General features: G+C 40.1%; 1 protein-coding gene across 4 annotated transcripts in view; it reads left to right on the top strand.

Annotated features, from left to right (window-relative positions):
* Positions 1–24,958, top strand: part of LOC132391358 (interleukin-1 receptor type 1-like) — a 55,838-nt gene that overhangs the window by 29,360 nt on the left and 1,520 nt on the right. For all 4 annotated transcript variants that reach the window (XM_059964427.1, XM_059964429.1, XM_059964430.1 and 1 more), the window contains 6 exons: positions 9,754–9,928; positions 13,968–14,033; positions 20,403–20,532; positions 20,631–20,779; positions 22,844–22,987; positions 23,131–23,289. In XM_059964427.1, the coding sequence (XP_059820410.1) occupies positions 9,754–9,928; positions 13,968–14,033; positions 20,403–20,532; positions 20,631–20,779; positions 22,844–22,987; positions 23,131–23,289 (823 nt within the window). The remainder of the gene's footprint in view (positions 1–9,753; positions 9,929–13,967; positions 14,034–20,402; positions 20,533–20,630; positions 20,780–22,843; positions 22,988–23,130; positions 23,290–24,958) is intronic.

The following is a 24,958-nucleotide window of genomic DNA, read 5'->3' as shown; positions in this document are numbered from 1 at the left end:
CTTAGAGAAAGGCAAGATCGACCCCAGATCAATTAGTTACACACATGCGCACTGGGGCAGAAAAAAAAACGGAAGTAAAACCCCGCAACCCGGAAGTAGAAATAACATATGTACACCAGGGGTCACCACTCTTTTTTTGCACCGCGGACTGGTTTAATAGTGACAGTATTCTTGTGGACCGGTCGGGGGGGTGGGGGTGGTGTTAATCACGACCAGAATACAGTGATACTTGAAGCAGGTTCCTTATGTCCAGTCTATTCCACAATTTAGTTTTCACTGCTCTAGGCACTTAGCTTCTGTCCTGCTTGCTCACGTTTTTTCTGCTGGAAAAAAACCTCAACGGGTTTGTCTCTAAGTGCAGGGTGCTCGGGCTCAAGGTGCAGAAGCAGTTTTGAGGGCTTCATTGCCTCATTAGAGAGCCTCTAGGCCCGTACTCCAGCCTCCTGCCTGCCCGCTGCCAGACACCTTGGCCAGGTGCGGCTGATGGTGGGTGGGGTGAGAGGACAATGTCAGGGCTGGAGGTCCCTGTACCGGGGTCGCGGTGGTCGCAGTCTGGAGAGAGCGACCGACTGAACGAGGACTGTGACGGCGCGTGCCCAACCCCCTTGTAGGATCTATCGGCTGACAAAAGTTTGGCTTGAGGGATGACTTTTAGTAGATCACAGCGAGGTAGCTGCTCTAATTACGAAATCCTGAACCTGGATTAGGTTGTCTGCAAATATTTTAGCACTGGGTTCCCCACAAACATTCGGTGTGCTAAACGGGTTCAGAGGCAGCACCCATCTGTCCATGCTGCAGGCCAGTATCAACAGCACTTCTCACCGGCCGCGCGAAGGTATCACTGCGTTTAGTTGACTGATGTCCTCGCGTGGGTTCAAGTTCAACAGTAGGCGTGACAGGGAATGAGGAAAGGTGCAGCTGACCCATATCATTTCCTCATGTCCCGGTGGTTGGGGACCCCTGAGGTACACTGTGTAGTGCGGGGGAGCTACACGCATGCGCACTGGGCAGAAAGAACGGAAATAAAACCCCACAACCCAGAAACAGTCTTTCAACAGTATTTGTGTATTTATTTTTCTTTTTTTTTTCGGGATCTACTGGGTAGTTCTCAAAGATTGACCAGTCAATCGCGATCAACAGGTTGGCGACTACTACCCTAGAGAGTAAGAGAATGAGGGGAAGATTTGATAGAGGTATACAAAATTATGAGTGGTATAGATAGAGAAAATGCAAGCAGGCTTTTTCCACTGAGGTACGGTGAGTCACTGGAACCAGAGGTCAATGGTTAAGGATGAAAGCTGAACTGTTTAAGGGGAACATGATTGAGAATTTCTTCACTCAGAGAGTGGTGAAAGTGTGGAACAAGCTGCCAGTGGAAGTGATAGATGCGGGTTTGGTTTTGACTTTTCAGAGAAATTTGAATAGGTATATGGATGGGAAGGGTGTGGAGGGCTCTAGTATGGTCCAGGTGCAAGTTGATCGGACAAAGCAAAATAATAGTTCAGCACAGACGAGATGGCTGGAGGGCTTGTTTCTGTGCTGTAGTACTGTATGTCTCTATGACTCTATTCAAGTAACACAACATTAAGTCCCCTTTACTGTTCTTTTTGCCATTTGCCTTGATTGGTTACAAGGTGCTTGTCTCATTCTGCTATACAATAGTATACATAGGGATGAGAAAAGGACTGCGAACTAGTTGGTTTCTAGTGTATAGCTGTACATATGTTCCAGCTTTGAGTGTTTTCACCTGCTGATGATCTTTCCAATGGTTAAGGTCAAGACAATGGCTTCCCTTATGGAAGACCTCCAGAAGCTTTTTATGCAGGTAGATGTACTTAATGGCCTCCTTGAGTAGAAAAAATTTGGCCTGTACATTAAACACTCATAAAGAGAATTCCTAACTCTGTGGGTGAGGTGCTGGAGAACTGGTGGATTTTGTTCTGTTATTCAAGAAAGGGTCTAATAATGAGCTGAGAAATCATGGGCCTTCAGATGTGGATAAATTATTGGAAGGTATTTTAAAGGACATAGATTAGGCCTGAGTAAGCATGGCTTTCTGCATTGTAGGTCATGTCTAACCAATCAAAGAGTGTTTTTGAGGAGGTTATCATGAAGGTTGATGAGGTAAAGGTGGTGGTCATTGGATACATGGATTTTAGCAAGGCCTTTGACAAAGCCCCCATGGCAGGCTGGTCCAGAAGGTTAAGTTGCTTGGCATTCAGGATTAAGTAACCAAATGAATTCAGTTTGGTTTAGTAGCAAAAACCAGAGTGTGGTAGTAGATGGTTGTCTCTCTAACTAGACATCTGTGACTAGTGGTGTGCTGCAGGGATTGGTGGTGGGTCCATTGTTTATCATCTACATTAATGATTTAGAAGATAATATGGAAAACTGGATCAGCAAATATGGTAACACCTGGATATGGGGCATAGTGGATGTGAGGAAGGCTATCAAAGCTTCCAGCGAGATATTGCTCTGCTGGGAAAATGGGTTGAAAAGTGGCAGATGGAATTTAATGGAGATAAGAGTGAGGTGTTGCATTTTGGGATGATAAAACAGGGTACGACTTGCACGGTGAATGGTTGTGCTCTGAAACATGCAGTTGAACAAAGAGGAGTGGAATGAGTGAGTGTTGAACAAACTGCCAAAAGAAGTGGCAGATGCAGGTTCAATTGTAATATTTAGTTTGGATAGGTACATGAATAAGAGAGATTTTGAGGAATATGATCCAGCTGCATGTAGATAGAACTAGGTTGAAGATCAGGTTGGCATGGACTAGATGGGCTGTAGACTGGTTTCTGTGCTATAGTACTCTGTGACTCAAATCTACAAATGTGTGATTTTTGCACATGGAAGGATGAAGCTGAAACACTACCCACCTCTGTGTATGTTGACATTGAGAGCTGAAGTGAGGCAAGTATTTTCATAAGCCCTGTCAACAATGGTGAAGGAAGGCTACAGCAAAAAGCACTGGTGGGGAAGGTTGAGTTTTTGTAACAGATTATCTGGAAGAGGGAAAGCTGATCGAATGAAATGGAGTCTTTAACAGAAGCAGGATGGCAAGAAATATGGTTGTGTTTGCTTTTCTAACATTATACTGGAAGTTATACTGGGGTGTGAGTGTGAATCATTATACTGTTTATTGCTACAGAGCAGTTGTGAAGACAAATATTAGCTAAGTACAAACTGATCTAATCAGATTCTCACATTAATACTTTCTAGCAAAATGTGTTGGATGTGCCAAAACCTTGGCAAGTTATTCAGGTCACCTTTCCACAGGAGGGTACTGTGACCATTTGTTGAATAGCACCATAGGTTGAACTCATCTAATAAGTCATCAGAACACTGTATTTAAAATAATCTGCATGATGTATTGAATCTGAGCAGATGTCATTTCTAGTTTGATATTGCACTGAAATGAAAAGTAACATTTTCATGGATAGACTCTTTATTGAATATAAGGAATTTGTTTATTTAAAAAAAATATTTCAGGATTAGACTTAGTTTTATTATCACTGACATGCCATGAAATTTGTTATTTTGTGGTAGCAGTGGAGTGCAATACATAAAATATTTTATAAATGATGAGAAGAAATCTATATAAAAAATTATGTAATGCAAAATAAAAGCAAGAATAGTGAGGTAGTGTTCATGGCTTCATTCTCCAGAAATCTAAAGGAAGGAGGAAAGAGGCTGTTCCTAAAATTTTCCTGCGAATCTTGTAAAGTTGTTTTGCATTTCCAATCAGTAGGTGATTGCTGCCAAACCTGATAACACACTATAAAAGAAGAACTCCAAGGTTATCCTCTTTTTCACGTAGGAACAGAGGGTTAACATAGCATAGCACATTATGTACAACTTGCTGTCCTGTACGTTTTAGCATTTGGCTTGTGCAACTTTGGATTGAGGTAACAAACAGAAAATCATTGTTCCTGATCCTTCTTAATTATGCACAAAGGTGTTCCATACATTGGAGGATTATAGGATTGGAGGAAATATTGGTGGTAAAGTATGTGGAATGTTTGTTTTGCTACCAGGGAGTAATAGGAATGTTATGTAATGGTAAGTAAAATTAACCGGGAGTGATAATGTTTGCAGGTCTCTCCATTTCAACTTCTATGCTTCCAACTCCTTTTAATATTTTTTGACCTGAGAGTCAGTTTCCACAAATGAGGAAATGAAGGTTTGGCTGCATTTTTTATGACCAGTCTCTCTCTATTGTTGACTGTTTTTGCCCTTTATAATTAATGAAAAAAAAAAAGATTACTACTTCTGCATAATGTTCAGGTAATCGCACAATAGACAAAATTAGTATATTGAAGGAAGCATGGACCAAATATACTGTTTGTGTATCAGATGAAACAGTGGAGGGATGTACTTAAAGATCTGATCTGAATTTTTGCAGTTGAATCTGAGTCAAGTTTATTATCTCTATTAGATAATGTGAAATTTGTTTTTTAGTGGTAGAAGTACAATGCAAAGCATAAAAATGACTATGAAACACAAAAAAATAAGTAGTGCAATAAAAATGAAATAATGAGATAGTATTCATGGACCACATAGAAATCTGATGACGGAGGTGAGGAAGTTGTTCCTGCATGATTGATTGAGTGATAGTGTTAGATATATTGGTAGTGTTAAACACAATTTAGTGAGCATCGTTAAGTTATTAAATAACAATTCATTTGGGAAGTGAAGTTTGTTAAGTTCTTTAAAGTTGAATTTGGCCCTTTTTGCCTTAGAGTTAGTAAAGCTTATTCTGAGATCACAAGGCAAGAGAAACAATTAATATTTCAGATCACTAATTTTTTTTATCAGAGGTGGAAAATGGGGAAAAGGACATTTGTTTGACCTAAAAGAGTAACTCCTATTCTTCTCTCTTAGATTTGTTGTGTGTTCTGTTTTTATTTAATATTTTAAGCATCTGCCATGGCTGATTTTCACTGTGTGATCATGTTGTCTTTGTGCTGACGTTATAGCTGCACTGTGGCCCCTACAGGTGGCAATACTGTGCTAAAATACTGACTTCATTGTATTCAGTACCTCATCTGTGCAGCTAGGAGCTGTCATACATTCTGTTGATTTTTCTGGCATTATTGACTGGGCTTTATAGCACACGCTTGCTGCAGTTTTTCTTGAGTTGCCTTTAAGCTGCTGAAAGCTTTTAAGCATATCAGTGTGTAAGTATATAGGACCCACCAGTTTTCTTCTCCAGCTGTAAAACGTAGGCTATAAGATCCTTGGCTGTGAGTCTCAGAGGGAAAGGGTGCATTCAGACAGAGCAATAGCAAGAGGAGACTCAATAGAGAGTGTGAAGACAGGAAATTCTGTGGCCACAAAAGAGAAGTCAAGGTGGTGTGTTGTCTCCTGGGTACCAGGGTAAAGGATATCTAGGTGGCTGCAGGAAGTACTTGAGTGGGAAGGTGAACAGCCAGCAGTCTTGGAACCTGTTAGAACAAATGGAAGAATAAGAGACGAGTCCTGCAGAGTATAAAGACGTCCCTCTGCAAATGGATCCTTGACTTCTTCATCAGGAGCCCACAATCATTACAGATGAGTAATAACATCTCCTCGCTTGGTCCATTGTTCCACTCTGTCTACACTCAAGACTGTATGGCTAGGCACAGTTCAAATCCCAACTATACATTTACCAATGACACCATTGGTGTTGGCAGCATCTCAGATGACAACAAGGAGGTGTATAGGAGTGTGATTTGCTGGTTGAGTCGACGCAACAACAACCTTGCAATCAATGTTAAGACCACCAAGGAACTGATTGCAGAAATTGGGGAGGGAAGGCTAGGAGAACATATACCAGTCCTCATTGAGGGATCAGCGGTGTATAGGGTGAGCAGCTTCAAGTTTCTGATCTCAGAAGATCTATCCTGGGCCCAACACACTGATGCAGTTACAAAGAAAACAAGCCAAGGGTTCTATTTCATTAGTAGGTGGTTAAGGTGATTTAGTATATCATCAAAGACTCTAGCAAATTTCTACAACTACATGGTGGAGAGCATTCTGACTGGCTGCATCATAGGCTGTTACGGAGGCTCCTGGGTGCAGGATTGAAAGACGCTACAGAGACTTATAGCCTCAGCTAGCTCCATCAGCCGCCCAACATACCACCATCAAAGATGACTTCAGAAGGCGGTGCATCAAGATGGCGTCAGCATGACAGAAGGGCCCTCAGCACCTGGGAGATGCCCTCTTTTCATTACTATCATCGGGGTGGAGGTACAGGAGCCTGAACACCCACACTCTACATTTTAGGAATAGCTTCTTCCCCTCTTGCAGCAGATTTCTGAATTCTCTATGACTACTACCTCACTGTTCCTTTGTACTATATATTACATTTTAAAATAGTAATATTAATTTTTAATTAATATTTCACTCCACTGCTGCTGCAAAATAACAAGTATCACAACATTTGCCAGTGATAATAAACCCGATTCTGATTATGGGTTCAATAAGATGTGGGACCTTGAGGGTAGTGATCTCTGGATTACTCGCGGCACCATGTGCTGGCAAGGTCAGAAATAGAAGGATGGGCCAGGCGAATTCATGGCTGAGGAGCTGGTGCAGGAGGCTGGGATTCAGGTTCTTGGCGCATTGGGATCTATTCTGGAATTGAAATGACCTGTATCTCAGGTTGCCACTGAGCGATGGGCCAAAATCCTTGCTAGGAAGCTTGCTTGTTAAGGGATCTGACTTTGAATAGGAACAAATCATGCTATAAAACATTTGCCAGAAAGAGCAAGTTTAGGATCAGGATAGGCAGGGGGCAGTAAAGATAGGTAAAGAAATTCCCAGGTGAACTTTAATGCGCACGGCTTATTTAATGGGTAAGCTGGATGAACTCAGTATGGATTGGCCCTGAGAACTGTAATGTTATAGCCATAACAGAAACATGGCTGAGAGAAGGGCAGGACTGGCAGCTCAGTATTCCACAATACAGATGCTACAGGTGTGACAGAGGTACAGATATCTAGTGGGGGAGGGTTGCCTTTTTGATAAGGGAGGACATGATAGCAGTACTTAGAGGTGACATGCTTGGGGATGTCCAGTGAGACCATATGTGCAGAACTTGGAAACAAGAAGGGGAAGGTCACTCTAGTGGGGCTGTATTATAGTCCCTAAGTAGTCAGTGAGCCATTGAGGGTAGAGAAATTGCTTATAGTTGTAAGACTATTAGGGCTTAATCAGTGGTAGATTTTAATTTCCCCAGTATTAACTGAACTACTCAGAGATTTAAGGGCCTGGAAGGAGTGGAATTTGTGAAATGTCCAGGGAAGTTTCTTGACTTAATATATAAAAAGTCTGATTCAGGAGGGTGCAACATCAAGGAATTAGGTAGAGCAAGTAAAATAAATGGCAATCTGTTAGAACGTTTGGCACCAGTGACTGTAATTCTATCAGTTTTAGCATAGTGATGGAAAAGGATAGGACTGACCCACTGGTTAGCATCCTAACTGGAGCAGGTCTAGTTTTGGGGTATCTACCAAAAGTTGATTGGGTGAGGCTACTTGAAGGGAAAGAAATAAATAGTAATTGGGAAGCTTTTAAAAGTGTGATATCAAAAGTCCATGAGCAGCAGTTTCCTATTCAGGTGAGGGGCAAGTCTGGCAAGTTTGGGGAACCTTGATTGACAGGTGATATTGAGGCTCTGGTCAAGAAACAGAAGGAAGCGTACAATGGCTAAGGTAGATGGTGACAAGTGAATCCTTTGCTGATTATAAAAAGATTTAGAATACTCTTAAGGAAATCAGGAAGGCAAAGCGGGGGTATGAGATAGAACTGATGGGTAAAGCTAAAGAAAATCCCAAGAGGTGGCTATATAAAGAGTAAAAAGGTGCCTAGGGAGAGAGCAGGTCCCCTTTTAGATCAACAGGGCCCATTATCTCTAGCTTCAGGAGATGGGTGAAATTTCTAACAAATATTTCTCCTTAAATATTCATTAGAATATCCATTTACTGAGGAGGAAATCATGGTTACTTAAGCAAAACAAGTGGAGGTGTTTTGGAGGAATTCATATCGGCAGGGAGGAGGTATATTAATGTGGATAAATCCCCAGAACTTGACCAAGTGCATCCTGATATTTTTGTGGGAGACTAGCAAAGAAATTGTGGATGCCCTTGCTGAGAACTTGCTTCATTATTAGCCACTGGTGAAGTTCACAAAAACTGTAAGGTAGCTCATTTATTCAATTGTTTATGAATGGTAACAAGGCCAAAGAAGGGAACTACAGTAGTGTGGAAGTTACTGTATGGAATTCTGAGAGATGGGATCGACCAGCATTTGGATAGATGGAGTCTGATTAGGAGGACTCTTGGCTTTGTGCTTGGAAAGTCATGCTTGTCTAACCTTCTAGAGTATTTTGGTAGATTCAAAGCTAGCACAGAGGTAGGAAGCAGATATATGAGAATGTTGTTTAAACTGTAGGGAGAGATTGGTCAGGCAAAGTCTTTATTCTTTGGAACAAAAAGAATGAGAAGAAAATTTATATAAATATTTAAATTACTGAGGCATAGATAAGGTGAATGGGAATGGTCTTTTCCATAGAGTAGGTGTGTCCAAAGCTAGTAAGTGCAGATTTTGGGTGAGAGCAGAAAGATATAAAGGGAATAAATTCACAACACATTTTGTGAATGTGTTTATGCTTGTGTAATTTCTGTACTTATCACTCAGGAAATAGCTTGCATTGATAAGGAGTGATTTTAGCATGCTGTTTGTTACCCTGGCGGAAACCAGAGGAGTCTTTTACTTTATTCCTTTCTTCTTTCTTGTGTGATTTCAAGAGTACAAGAACAAGGATATGATGCTGAAGCTTTATAAGGCACTGGTGAGGCCTCACCTTGAGTATTGTGAATAGTTTTGGGCCCCTCATCTTAGAAAAGATGTGCTGGTATTGGAGAGAGTCCAGAGGAGGTTCACTATGTTGATTCCAGGAATGAAAGGGTTATCACATGAGGAATGTTTGATGGCTTTGGGTCTGTACTCACGAATTCAGAAGGATGGGTGGGGGGGGGGGGGGGGATCTCATTGAAATCTTTTGAATGTTGAAAGGCCTAGACAGAGTAGATGTGGAAAGTATGTTTCCCATGGTGGGTGAGTCTAGGACAAGAGGACATAGCCTCAGGATAGAGGGGCACCCTTCCAAAACAGAAATTTCTTTAGCCAAAGGGTGGTGAATTTGTGGAATTTGTTGCCACATGCAGCTGTGGAGGCAAGGTTATTAGGTGTATTTAAGGCTTGAGATCGATATGTTCTTGATTGGACATGGCATCAAAGGTTATGGGGAGAAGGCCGGGAACTGGGGTTGAGGAGGAGAAAAAAAAAGGATCAGCCATGATTGAATGGCGGAGCAGACTTGATGCACCAGATGGCCTAATTCTGCTCCTATGTCTTATGGATAACCTTTTCATACAGAGGTTGGCACATACAATCGTAGTATTTGAGAAGCACTTGGATACGTACATAGAGGAGTGAGACTTAGAGGGCAATGGGCTGAATGTGAGAGATTGGGGCTTGTTTTATGGGCATCGTATCAGCAAGGACTCATATGGCCAAAGGTTCTGTATCCATGCAACATTACTCTATGACTCTATAATATAGAATAGAATGTACTTAGTATGTAGTTGCAAGTTTTGTGTCGTGCACCTTGGTCTGGCGGAACATTGTTTTATTTGACAGTATACATGCATACGGTTGAATGATAATAAACTTCAACTTAATTGTATATTATTTTGTTTTTAGGACTGCAAGCCTATTTCCTACAATGCTGTAAAGTATCACTACCACAAGAGAGACTCGCACTTGACTATAAAAAACGTGGATCGATCAGATGAAGGAATCTATGTTTGTGAGCTAAAATTTATACATAATGGTTTACAATATGCAACATCAAGAACCATTGACTTCGATACTAAGGGTATGAAACCATATTTTTGAAGAATACTGGTGTAATTGTTTATTATTATAAGTAATCATATAGAATTCAGATGCAACAGTTTTAAAGCGAATTATTAACAAGGGAGACAAATAATTTACCTGTAGTCTTCATTGTCGTGTTAGACATGGAGCCAAATTCAAAAGCATTCAACTTAAGTGAAATATCTTTTAAAAAAAAATAAGATCTTTATACTGTCTCCTTCCACACTCAGTCCTGATGCATCTAAAAATGTTTCAATTTTGTCTTGATTTTTTTTCAGTTAACAAGATTTTGACAACTGATTTTTTTTGTTGTATGGTTAGACTTTGCCAAACTGAGAAAGTAGATTTGAAAAGGCAATTGGGATGTTCTGCGTGCCCTAGATTGCCAGGAGCCAGTGGGTTGTGCCTTGTGGGAGCAAGATTTGGAAAGGCATTGCTGGCATTAGGAACTTAGCAAAAGCCAGTAAAAAGAAAGTAGATTTAAGCTGAGCTAGATGAAATCTGGATCATTCAGGATGCTGTGGGATTGACAGGTGATACAGAGAGGTAGTTATACCTAATGTGCAGAATAAAGGTAATTGGGTAACCATCAGAATGGGAAAGAAGATCAGCAGGCTATCCCTGTGGGTGTTCTCCATAACAAGTATATCCCTATGGATACTACTGGGTAGGGGGGGTGACTTAACAGAGGAAAGCAGCAGCGGTCGGTCTCTGGAGTAAGTCTGGCTCTGTGCCTTGGAATGGAAGAGAAAAGGCAAGTGGTGGAGACCATGATTCAATGGTTAGGGGAACAGACAGGAAGTTCTAAGGATAAGAATGAGATTCCCAAATGGTATGTTGCCTCCCAGGTGTCAGGGTCAGGGACATCTTGGATCAAGTTTATAGCATTCTGAAGTGGGAAGGAGAAAAACACTTCGGTACCAACGGCATAGGTTAGGAAGGGTGGTGAGGTCCTGTAAAGTGAGTTCAGGGAATTAGGTGCTAAGTTAAAGGACAGGATCTCCAGGGTTGTGATTGCAAGATTGCTATCCATGCCACATACTAGTGAGGCCAGAAATCGGAAAGTAATGCAGTTTAACTCGTGCTAAAGACATTGTCAGCAGGAAGACCTTCAGAATTTGGATCATTGGGCTCTAGCCCAGGGAAGGTGGGACCTGTACAGATGGTACAGGCTCCACCTGTACAATTTGGACCTGAAATGGAAGAGGAGCAATATCCTTGTGGGAAGGTTTGCTAGTGCTGTTCCAGGTTTTAAACTGGAGTTGTAGGAGGATGGGATCTTGAGTGCCAGGTCAGCTAGTGGAGTGGTTGTGGGGAAGGATGTTGTTAAGCCTACATACAAAATCAGGAATCAAAGACCAAGCATGCAGGGAATAACATTCTAAGCTGTGTCCATTACAATGCAAAGAGTATTGAAGGTAAGGCGTATGTGCTTGGAGTGTGGGATTATGGTTGCAGGAGGGGCAGGACTGACAGTTCAACAAACTGAGGTTCCATTGTTTTGGACATGATAGAGCAGGAGGGATTAAAGGTGACGGGTGGCATGACTAGTCAGAAAAAATGTTATAGTAGTGATGACACTAGACAGACTAGAGAGCTCAACTACTGAGGCTATATGGGTGGAACGGAGGAATAAGAAAGACCATGTTAATGGAATTATGTAAGACCCAATAGTCAGTGGGACTTAGAGTAGCAAATTTGCAGAGAAATGGCAGACTGTTAGAAAAAACAAAGTTGTGATTGGTGATTTTAACTTTGTACTTATTGACTGCGACTTCCAAACTGTGAAAGAGCTGGATTTGATAAAGTTTGTTCAATGTGTTCAGTTCCCTGACACATTGAGTCTTAGTCAATGTTTAGAAGTCCCAGCTAGAGAGAACGTGATACATGCTGACCTATTATGAAATTGCCTATTAGTGACAGAATTGTATGTAGGGGAACGCTTTGGATTTAGTGATCATAATTCCATTAGTTTTGAGATAATTATGGAGAAGAATAGGTCTGGCCCTCGGGTTGAGATTCTAAATAGGAGATAGGCCAATTTTGATGGTATCTGAAAGGATCTGGCAAGTGAGGATTGAGACAAGTTGTTTTCTGGTGAATGCATGCTTGGTAAGTGGGAAGCCTTCAAAGGTGAAAATTTGAGCATGCAGAGCTTGTATGTTCCTGTTAGAATAAGAAGCAAGGCTAGTAGGTTTAGGGAACCTTAGTTTTCAAGGGATACTGAAGCCTTGGTTAAGAAGAAGAAGTAGGTGACAGCAGGTATAGGCAGCGAGAAACAACTGAGGTACGTGGGAATAAAAAAAGAGCGAAATCAGCAGGGCTCAAAGAAGACATGAGATGGCTATGGCAGACCAGCTAAAAGAGAATCCCAAGGGATGCTACAGATATATTAAGAGCAAAAGGATAGCAAGGGATAAAATTGGTCTTTGCAAAGATCAGCTTGGTCAGCTATTCATGGAGCTGAAAGAGTTGGGGTTAGGATTTTATTCTCTGGAGTATAGGATAATGAGGGTAGATTTGATGGAGGTATATGTAATTATGAGTATAGCAGGCTTTTTCCACTGAAGTTGGGTGGGACTAGAACTAGAGGTCAAGGATGTTAGGTGAAATGTTAGAGGAACAGGAGGGAGACTTCACTTAGAGGGTGGTGACAGTGCGGAACAAGCTGCTAGTGAAGTGGTGGATGTTTTTCAGTTTCAAGATTTAAGAGAAGTTTGAACATATACGTGGATGGGAGGGGTAGGGAGGGTTCCAGGTGTAGATTAATGAGGCTAAGCAAACTAATAATTCAGCATGGACTAGATGGGCCAAAAGGCCTATTTCTGTACTATAGTGCTCTATGACTCTAACTGGCCTCAGATTTAGATTCATTTATTTATCACATGTATATCTAAACATACAGTGAAACACATTCTTTGCATTACCAACCAACCTAACACAGCCCAAGTACGTGCAGGTGTCAGCCTGCTAGTGTCATCATATTCTGGCACCAGCATAGCTTTCCCAGGATGTTCAGGCAAGAGCAATACAAGAAAACAAAACAATAACTGCAAAACAATCTCAATCAATATCTCTGTCTCTCTCACTCTCACACGCACGCACACACACACTCTTTCTCACTCACACGCTGCCCCTCAACCCCCCAAAACCCAGGACAGGCTGCTTCTGGATCTCAAATCTCCACTCCTAGCCTGGACTTCCAGATATTGGGCCTCCAACCCAGGGGCTTCAACTATCCAGACTTGACTTCTGGACTCGGCGACTAGGAGATTGTCCTTGGTCTGGACTGGACATGCCGACATTGGCCTTCAATATTCAGGCCTGTGACTTCAACTTTGGAATCGACCACTGGACTCACCAATAATGGAGGACCCTGCAGTTATCCACAGAGGTCGCTGGTCTTCATCTCAGCACCTGCTGACCCAACGTACATCTGCAGGGATCACTGGCTTTCCATTGAGGAGTGCCGCAATCTAGACACTGGCTCCTTCTCCCGACTCTTCATTTGCTGCCTCTATACACTGACTCCCCTCATCCCTGACCCTAATCTCTAAACTGTCTCCTGATTCCCGCGCTGATTCCCATGAAAACCATCTTTTCAAACCTAAAGAAGAACTCCCTGAGCCACAACCTTAATGGAGACCACAGCTCACTGCCATCTTGACTGGAGATCTTTCATGATCTTCCCTTTGTTTTAAATAGTAATGTTAAGAATCCAATGAAGTTAATGGTTTAAAAGTTACTTTTAAAAAAGATGTTGGTAAATTCTTTGAATGTATAAATGGTTTAGAATGTGCTGGGATGTTCGTAGTCCAGCAATTTGATTGTTTAACAAACAGTACACTATCTATTGGTTTATCATTTGAGAGTGACTTCTATTAACTTCTATTAACCTGAATGTAGTTTGTGACCTTTTTTTTATGGAAGCAGGAATATTAGCAGCTACACTTTAACATTGTTCTTCTATGTATGTAATTATAATATTCATAAAAATCTGTGTAATACTTTACTCACTGAATATATTACTTTCACAGGCTGTAAAAATAGTGTAGTTCCACAAATCGCACATCCTATAAGTGGTATAACTGAAATTCCGCCTGGTAAGTTTTTTTTGTCAAAAGGGGTAAGGCTACTTGTGAGACGTGTTTTGGTTATACTGTACAATGGATTCTGGTTAATTAGGACACATCAGGACTAGCACACTTGGGCCCAATTAGCCAAAGTTTCATGAAAATAGTTAAAAAGGTATAAAAATGGTAAACTACCATAACAAACTATGTATTTAAATGAAATACAGAACAAATTAGAACACGACCAATACTACTATAGTATTATAAAACTCTGTAATAGTTCCTAACAGTTTCTGACAGTGGAACTCATCCAGTGTACACATCCGTGTTCTTTTGATTGACTGTAAATGAATAAAGTCAGCGCAAATACAGAGTGTAAATAATGGACTGCCTTCGTACAATACTTCAGACAACTTTATCCTGCAAATCTTCATCTTAATTGTAACATTCAAGATGATGGTTGATACCTTTAAGTTTTTTGTAGTTCCTAACTTGTTGAAGTTTATGAAATTGTTTCATTTTCACTCCCAGCCGTTTCTGGCATCTCCAAGTCTGAATGCTTGAAACCGCAGTGAACAGAACAGTTTTCGGAATTGTCCTGCAGCATATTTCTCACCAACCATCAGTGACAAAGATCACTGCTTTTTGAGCACAAGCATACACAACTGATGTTATTTGAAAAAAAACTGTTCACTAAGCATGGTGTAGTGTCTAACAGCCGCACAAGCACACACGTCTGACACTAGTTAGAAACTATTCAGCAACAGTCTCCTGCCCTAATTAAGCAGCAGTGTCCCAAATAAATTAAGGGAATCCTGGCTATTTTCTCGATTAGTTTTGTTCAGTATGAGTTGCCCCAAATAAGTGACTGCCCTGATTAACTGAGCCAAAATTTACTGAACACTCAGTGGTCAATTTATTAGGAACACTTGTATAGCAGCTTATTAATGCAAATATCTAATCAGCCAATCATGTAGCAGCAATTGTGTAAAGGCATGTAAACATGGTCAATTGGTTCAGGTGTTGTTCTGACCAAACAGCAGAATAGAAGAGAGCTTTGTTATGATTGCTGAAGACAATGTGATTGCAGTGCTGACAGGGGAGAAGTGTGATGTGATCTAAGTGACTTTGACCATGGAATGATTTTTGGTGCCATGTGGGATGGTTTATCAGAAAATGCTGATCTCTTGGGATTTTCATGCACAACAGTCTAGAGTTTAGAAAGAATGGTGCCAAAAGTAAAAAAAAAATAATTGAGCGTCATTCTGTGGGTGTTAATGAGAGGGCAGAGGAGAACGGCCAGACTGGTTCAAGGTATCAGAAATGCAGAATAACCATGATACAACAGTGGTTTGCAAAAGAACGTCTTTGAACACGTACAACTTTGACGTGGATGTACATAGCACAATTAGCAAGTTTGCTTATGATACTAAATGTTTGTAGAAATCATTTTTAGATTATGAAGTTATGGATTGCATAATCATGGATTAACTAAATTGCAAACCTGTCTATGATTTTAACTTCCAACTGATACTTTGTGGCTAGTGAGACCAGTAACTGGGTGTGTGATGTTCTGCTTCACCACATTGTTAACGATGTATTTCTGCCCCTTTAGCCACAGTTCAGGACAGATCTGTTTTGTCTTTTAACCTTGAGGTTAGTTGTATATTGATGGAGCCATCCCTCATCTCTAATAAAAGGAACATATTTTGGAGGTCTGGAGTTTCTATTTGTGCTTTTAGAACAGGATTGAATATTCAAAGCAGTTCTGCTAGTTGGAATGTCCTACCATTGTAAATATGTAATGCAGTAGTTTGTATGACTATATTCAAAATGTTAAATAGGCGATCATAGCAGCAGTTATTAATTTATTGTAATCTTTGTGTTTTAAAAAAAAAGGTATAAAACATCTTGTCAAGTGAGTGAGATTATATTTGCTTCTCCTGGACTATCTCCCGGAGGTTTGCTGTGTATATAAGTTTCACGGTTACAGCTTCTATGTGGCTCGGTTGTAGTCAGACACAACAATACCATCTTCTTCCTAGTGAAGCAGCTTACAGTGAATTACAAACTGGTCTTGAACAGTTAGGGCAGGGGTCAGCAACCTTTACCACTGAAAGAGCCACTTGGACCCGTTTCCCACAGAAAAGAAAACACTGGGAGCCGCAAAACCCGTTTGACATTTAAAATGAAATAACACTGCATACAACTTTTTTTTTGCCTTTATGCTATGTATAAACAAACTATAATGTGTTGCATTTATGAAATTGATGAACTCCTGCAGAGAAAACGAAATTACATTTCTGCATGCAACAAAAACATTTTGAACTCCGAAAAAAAGACGTTGGGTTGAAAGTTACTTTTAAGTAAAATACTCAATGTCTATTTGAGTCCTTCTTGTATTTATGAAAAACGCCGAACTTAAATTTTCCGCCAGCAGCAAACCAAAAATAACATCAGCCAGCTGTCAGCCTGAAAAATAAAAGGACTATTTCACTGAACAATGAAAAAATATGAATATACATAAAATAATAGGCAATTAAAATATTTATCATACTTGGTTAATGGGATTTCTGCTCCTGGACCTCAGCGCACAGCGTCTGCACATCAGGGCTGTATGACGTCACCTTCATCTTTACACAGGATCGCAAGCTGTCATCTGTGAGGCGTGCGCGATGTTTGTTTTTAATAAAGTTCATGTTGGAGAACACCTGCTCACATACATATGTGGATCCAAAGATCGACAGGACTCCAAGCGCATACTTTTTCATGTTTACATAAATGTCGGGCACAGCATTCCATGTTTCAAACACAAGTTGGTCCGGATTTGGAAGGTTTTCAATATCACTCCATTTGTGATTCTGAGCAAGAACGGCCTTCTGACGGGCAACATCTTCAAGGTCTGCTGTCAAGCGTCTAAACTTGGACACCCATATGTCTTTGTCGGCTATGTCGGCCAGTTCCATCTCAAGATCAGGTTGACTCACACCTGCCAATGCAGTCGTATTCAGTAGGGAAGGATCGATGCTTAAGGGAGTGACCGGGAAGGATAATGTGTTTTTTTCCTCTCTGAACTCACAGAAGCGTTTCCCAAACGATGTTTGCATTGCGATGATTGCAGAATGTAAATACTCCGAAATTATCATGTCGTGACCTTGTTTGAACTCTCTCAAATTGGGGAAGTGAGACAAAGTGCCTTTCTGTAAATCTCTGGCAAGCACTGTCAACTTGCGCTCGAATGCCAAGACATCCTCCAACATGTGCAGGGCTGTGCGTCCTTTCCCCTGAAGAGCTGTGTTCAGCGTGTTCAGGTGCGCTGTCATGTCTACCATGAAGTGTAGCTTTTCCAGCCACCCTGGCTGTTCCAGCTCAGGAAAGTTGAGCCCTTTGCTGCCCAGGAAAGTTTTCACTTCTTCCAGACACGCGACAAAGCGTTTCAGCACCTCCCCTTTGGACAGCCACCGGACTTTGTTGTGCAGCAGGAGATCAGAATATGCGCTTTCCATCTCGTCCAGTAACAAACGGAATTGACGGTGATTTAAACTTTTTGCCATTATTTTATTGACAATCTGAATGACAACATCCATTACTTCTGTGCATTCCGGAGGAAATGTTTGAGCGCACAGTGCCTCTTGGTGCAAGATGCAGTGAAAAGTCAGCAGCTTTCTGTCCAGCGACTTCTGCAGTAAAGCCACAAATCCCTTGTGCGTTCCCGTCATATTCGGAGCCCCATCAGTAGCTACTGACACCAGATGGGTGGTCTTTATTCCTTTGGCTCTTAAACAATTCAAGACAGCCTCACAGATGTCCTCCCCCCGTGTTTGGTCTTTTAGAGGTATCAACTCAATCAGTTCTTCCTGTGGCCCGGCAGAGTTTACATACCGGCAGAACAACGCTATTTGTTCAATATCGCCTTTGTCTTTAGACTCGTCACAGGCAATCGAGTAGGCCACAGCTGAATTGATGTCTTTAATTTGCTGTCTTGTGATGTCTTCTGCCATTTTTATGGTTCTGTCTTTGACAGTCTTTGCAGAGAGGGGCATATCCCTGATTTTCTGCACAATTTCACTCTTGTTTTTAAAGTCCGTGAATAGATGTTCTGAAATCTTAATGAAAGATTCTTTTATATATTCACCATCTGTAAACTGCTTCCCGTGCCTGACTATTTCCTGAGCGGCAATATAACTGGCATATGTCGTTGATTTTCCTGACTTCATCCATTTCTGGAAATGATTTTTGCTCAGATCAACCTTCCGCATCAGTTCCGAAACGGCTTTTTTTCTCTCATCTCCATCCGGATATTTTTGAGCAAAGGCTGCGTGTTTACTCTGGAAATGCCTTGCGACATTTGACTTTTTGTTGTTTGCTAGTTTCTCATTGCATATTAAGCATACCGGTAAACCAGTCTCGTCAACAGTGAAAGCAAATGAATCTGTCCACGTATCATTAAACGTTCTGTTTTCTTCAGTCACTTTTCTTTTTTTAGAATTCTCCATAGTTGGCTTACCTTGGATCGAAAAATTAAAGAAATCGCGCACTGGCGGGTGTCAGGTATTGGCAGTGGTGACGTATATTAATAGCGATAAAAACACGTTGCAGCGGTGTGTTCAGGCAGTCAGTAAACTGCAGTCGAATAACTTTATTCAAACTAAACAGCCTTGCTTCTAAGCCTCCCTCAACCCAGCCCCCATGGACGCAGATGCTGCAAAAGACACGTACTCACAAACCCCCGTAGGCAATCTCCCTTAGCCGGAATGCTGGCTAATTGAGAGCCGTTTCGGATGTGTCAGAAAATGTGTCGCCACACTTACATTGTACAAGATCACCATAATCTTCAAATTTAGAATTACATTTCAAAAGCTAACAAACTAACATAAAATACATTTTAATTAAATACTGACCAATTATTTCCCAAAGCCACAGGGAGCCGCAGCACAGAGGTGAAAGAGCCACAAATGGCTCGGGAGCCGCAGGTTGCCGACCCCCGAGTTAGGGGAATGACTTGAGGAGTGGCAGTTGGATTTAATCTTAGTTAAGTATGAGGTGGTGCACTTTGGAGAGTCACACTAGCATGGGACGTGATGACTGTTGTGGAACAGAGGGCTCTGTAGTACGAGTGCACAGTTTGTTGAAAGTAGTTACTCAAGTAGACAGTGGTGAAGAATGCCTTCATCAGTCAGGGCATTGCGGTTAGGAGTAGGGACATCATGTTGCAGTTGTATAAGTTGTTGATGAGGCTGTATTTGGAGTACCATTTACATTTACAGGAAAGACATTGTCAAGTCAGTGTGGGTGCTGCCTGAATTGTAGAGAGGTTAGCCGCACTGCATCTTTATTCCCTGAGGCGCAAGAAAATGGTGGGGGGGGGGGTTGACTCATAGAAGTTTATAAATCATTATGGCTATAGATATGTCTATTCCCCAGAATTAGGAAGAGCAAAAGAGGGGCTACAGATACAAGATAAGAGGGGGAGAGATTTAAAAGAGACTTGTGTAATTTGTTTTTTTTTAGCGTGTTGGGTGTTTAATATTTTCTTGAATGGGTTCCATGACGTTTCTTTGTTTCATGACCTCCTGTGAGAGGACGAATCTCAGAGTTCTATTCTGTATACATATTTTGATAATAAATGTACTTTGAATCTTGGATTTGAGATATAACTTTGTTACAGCTAGGGTAGTGTTTACCTGGGAGGAGCTGCCAGAGGAAGTGGTCGAGGCAGTGCGTTTCAATATTCAATAGGCTTTTGGATAGGTATTTGGAGGGGAGGGGCTTGGACAAGTGTGGGCAACTGGGAGTAGTGGGAAGAATGCTGTGGTCAGCATAGACCAGTTCACTGAGGGCCTGATTCTAAGCTGTATTACTCAATGACTCCACACATTTAGTCATCAGACCTGCTTTATGTGATGTTCCTGGTGATGTTACAGGATCAAAGGCGATGTATAAATAAGACTTTATTAGTTGGCAAATAGTGCTAAGGAATTTTTTTTTTGTGTATAATGGTGTTTTATAGATTACATTCAAGCAAAATCATGTAGTCTGCTTGTTTCTGTTATCACTAGCATCTCATCCAAGGAACTCACATAAAATGCTGGAGCAACTTAGCAGGCTAGGCAACATCTATGGAAAAGTGTAAACAGTGAATGTCTTGGGCTGAGGCCCTTCATTAGGACATTGATCCTATTTTAAAAGGCTGAATTCTTATTTTTTTTAACTTATTTTCTGATACAAATTCTAGCAGCATACTTGCAAAATGTAGAATTCTTCACTTTGGTTGGTGAAATTACTTTTTCCTAACAGAAAGTGTATTTGAATAACATGTATTTTTATTTTGACTAAATGCTTAAATTCTAATTTTATGACAGTGTGGTGAATAAGTACATTTGCATGTTATTCATGCAGGTTCAAATGTGAATTTAACATGTGTAGCATACACAGGATATTGTGATCCTCCCGTAACACTTGTATATTGGCTAGTAAATAACACATTTATTGAAGACTATTTGAACAACTCAGTCCGCCGTGAAGAAAGGTATGGATTTCTGATTTTTTTGGGCTTAAATCAACACATAATTGAGTGTCAGCAAAGTTTAACTGTAACTGACGTTATTTTGTAACTATTTTTTCCAGTCATTGGATTAGTGAAGACAAAGGCAACTATTATCAAGTTAATATAATTTTAACAAATTTTAAAGAAGAGTATTATGACGAGGTATTTAAATGTGTTGCGACAAATGGATTGGGAAATCAACTTGCAACTATTAAGTTTAGAAAAACAGGCAAGTAATTCGTTACAATATTTAAAACAAAATAACTTCTAAAAGACATTTACTATTTCTGATACAAAGTGTTTGATTCCTGTCTGACCATGTTGTCAATATATTTTAATATGTTAGTACAGTTATGATTGATTGTGATATACTTGTATATTTCTGGAAAATTCTTTGATTTTGATTTCAGCTCAGCTCATATGCTTTTTGTCAGGAGTTTTGAGTCAACTTGAAAAGAAAAGGCATTGAAAATGGATTGCATATTTTTACTTGCATTGCAATAAAATTACTTTGAAAACTGAAAGGTGGGAAGATACTGTGTGAATTACAAAGTCCATAAATCCCATTCTATGGATGCATATTGCACAGGCGATACTGGACTTCACAGTGACATTCAGTAATATACCCAGCATGCCTGATGCTTCTTTGATCATTGTAGTAGCCTACATGGTCCATAAGCCACTGACAGAGAATTTTCACAATAATTTTCAATAATTTAATTACTCACCTGAATGTGTCTTGAGTATGTCTTTTACCACCAGCCATCTAAGCTCATAATGCACTCCTGATACTGTCCACCAATGAGATTTCCATACTGCTGTCATCCCATTACTCACCCAGATCTCTAAACCCCCCCCCCCCCCCCCACCAGTACCCAGTTACTTTTGATTAAAATTCCAACCTCCCAAAACTGAAAGCTTTGGGTTTTGTGCTGTGGGAGTTTTCATTGCTGAGCACATGAGCAGAACATTGATGGCCCACTGAGCAGAGAAGGTTCATCATGCATTTGTAATCAAATTTCAAGCCAAAAATATAATTAAATGTATGTTATCTATGGATTATATGGATCTATGGATGCATATGCACATACTTCAAGTATAAGAGATTTCTGATGAATTTTGTGATGTCCTGATACTTGTCAAACCATTTAATTTGTTTTCACTTAATATCCAACTTTATTTGTATCCATTCTTTCTAAGATTTGATGTTTTGGCTTTGGGTATATAAAACCAACTCACTGAAATTTCTTCCATCAAACTTTACCCCTTGCTGTGCCCCTTTAGAAAACTTATGTATGACAGAATTTTGACTTGGCACTTAATCGTTCCCCGCATGACTTTATTTGCATGTGATGCTGCTACAAATAAGTTTTCCATTAAGCCTATGCTTAAATGTACTTATAAGTTTGACTTTGAGATCTCTATCCAGATACTCTACTAAATGCTAGTGACCACCTTTCTTCTTCTGTCCACTTTATGGCCACCTCAGTGTAGTTAACATATCTTCCCAAAGGCAATGGAGGGACAAGACAATGTTTTCTTCAATTGAAAGCTACTTTGTTGCAGCCATAAACTTGATATCCTTTGTCACTGGCTCCACTTTTCTCATTGCAGACACTCAGAGTACAGCTGACGTTGCAGCATTTGATCCATTTTAATTTTTTTTAACGTACCTTTTTTCACCAAACCTCAAACACCTACATGGCCTCCCACGTTTGGCTTACCAACATTTTCTTTTGAATATTTTATTTAATTCTCTTTGATTTCTTATGATTTTTCATTTTTTTACATTGAAATATTTGATAATCGTTGCAAAATAAGTTTTCTTATTTATATCAGGCATGGTTCGCATTGCATTTGAGAATAAATAGCATTTTTAAAAAGTCATTGGATATATTTTGACCCTGAACATCAATTTAGATAAATTTAAAGAAGTACTAATGGTTATTTTCATTCTTCTAATGATAATATAAACCAGTTTTAGAATTGTTTTTACAAGCCAGTGTATTGTGAACTAATCTTCTTTGGTTGCTTTAGTAACTCGTTGGAAATTATTTTAAGGTATGCATTATTGATGTTCAATGATTTTAAATGTCAAACCACAGAAACTGATTAGTTAGTGCAAGAAATTGGGGAGATTTGGCTCAATGTTTATCTTTACATTTTTGCAGAATTTTAAAATGAACATTGTTCTGTCCTTTTCACTAGTAATAACAATTAAAATGCATAGCCACCTATAAAATTTCTTAGTTCTTCAATTTTGCTGAACTTCACTTTTGTTGTTTACGTTCAGCTCCAGATTTTACAAAGGAGATAGTAGCAACATTTGGTGTGTTTGCCTGTGTTTTACTCATCTGCATTTGCACCTACAAGAGTTTCAAGACTGATATTATCCTGTGCTTTCGTGATAATTTTGCTGTAGGTGGTGCTCAGAATGGTAAGTGCAAGCTTCCTTTTTGTTCAGACGTGTATGTGTCATGTCAAATGCAGTTCAATTTGATTACACATTAAGTCGAACAATTTCAAGTGGCTTGCTGTAGTACATACTATGAAATTACCTTGTGCTTGTTTTGCTTTCAGATGGTAAGAGATATGATGCTTACATCATCTATCCACAAAGTAATTCATCATGCAATCCTGATATACTTCTCTTTGTTATGAATATATTGCCAAGTGTTTTGGAATTGCAGTGTGGGTACAGGTTGTTCATACCCGGCAGAGATGATCTTCCTGGAGAAGGTACGACTGCAAGTCTTTGCCTGTTGTATTGACAATCATATAAACATAGATTTTCTGAATACAGGCATAATTTAATTGGCTAGTTCAATAGAAATAGTTGATACACAGCCAGGGAGAGCACACTGTAATTATACATTTATGCATGTGATTGCTGTAGGCGTAGTTATCAAGCTCAATCTTTGTTGCTGTACCCTCATTGCTTTTGAGACTGTAATGGTGAGTTGCTGCTTTTGTCTCCTGCAGTCTAAATGGTGAAGTATAATCATTCTGCTAATGTGAAGAAGTGCAAAAATTTTCACCCAGGAATGATCACCATTTCCAGTTCATAATAATATTTGTCTTAGGGAGAATGTGTAAATAGTGTGTGCACTGCCCTTGCCTTTCTAGGTAATGGCCATTGCAGTTTTTAAGAGTTACTGTTAGAAAAGTCTCGGTGAGTTGTTCGAGTGCACACAATAACCATATTAGAGGCAGAGGGAATGGATTTTTAAGATGATGTTTTGGGATTCCAATCACATCGATAAAGTAACCTTCAGTGAATCCTGCAGGAGAAGTACAAAGTCCCTTTGCACCTCTGATTTCTGAATTTTCTCCCCGTGTAGAAGATAGTCTGTGCCTTTATTCCTTCTACCAAAGTGCATGACCATACACTTCCCTACATACATTCTATTGCTTACTTCTTTGCCCATTCTCCTAATCTGTCTAGGCCCTTCTGTATTACCTGTTTTTAAAGCTCCCTGCTTCCTCAACACTACCTGGCCCTCCAGCTAACTCTGTATCGTCTGCAAACTTGGCCACAAACCATCAATCCATTGTCCAAATCATCGACATATAACCTGAAAAGAAGGATCTCAAATCCAACCTCTGTGGAACGCTACTAGTTGACGGCAGGTCACCAGTAAATGTCCCCTTTATTCCCACACTTTGCCCCGTTCTATTCAGCCATTCTTCTATTGCTGTCTGACATGCTGAGTGCTTCTAGAATATCATGCTTTTATTTCAGATTTCCTGCATCTGCAGATTTTTGATAATCATTCTGATTAATTTCTGTTTGATGGTGTTGAACTTCTTGGTTCAATTCACTCTGGTAGATGGGTAATATTCTATTACATTCCCAATCTTTGTGTTCAAAGAGGTGGAAAGGCTTTGTGAGTCAAGAAATGAGACGGCTATTGAAGAATACTAATGACCTTTTAGCTATATAGCTTGTTTAGGTAAGTTACTGGGCAATGATGAGCTGAGCATGTTGATGTCAAGCAATTTGTCCTACTGGATTAGCCAAAGCAATTTGTAAGAAATGTACAAATATCTTCCATTGCCAGACATTTATAGAAACATTCACTTGTGCAATATCTCAGTAGAGTGCTTAAGAAAATAGGATTGATGCAAATTATTTCTGCAGAGATGACCTGGTACTAGAAAATTGTCTGTCACAGGAAAACAGGGACTATTATTAAAGATGTTATAGCAGGGCAGAGATAAAAAATCAAAATAATCAGGCAAAGTCCACTCCAGTTCATGAACAGAAAATTATTGACCAACTTCATATAATTGTGGCACTATTCCAATCCAGTCCCTTTCTTCTATTTATATTAATAAGTCCAATGGAAAATAACCAATAATAAATACGGTATCAATGTTTTGTGAATGAGGTGCAGCATGAGGTTAG

Source organism: Hypanus sabinus, chromosome 3 (genome assembly GCF_030144855.1).
Source record: "Hypanus sabinus isolate sHypSab1 chromosome 3, sHypSab1.hap1, whole genome shotgun sequence".
Classification (NCBI taxonomy): Eukaryota; Metazoa; Chordata; class Chondrichthyes; order Myliobatiformes; family Dasyatidae; genus Hypanus; species Hypanus sabinus.
Note: the sequence above shows the minus strand (reverse complement) of the source record. Positions and strands in the feature narration are given on the sequence as shown.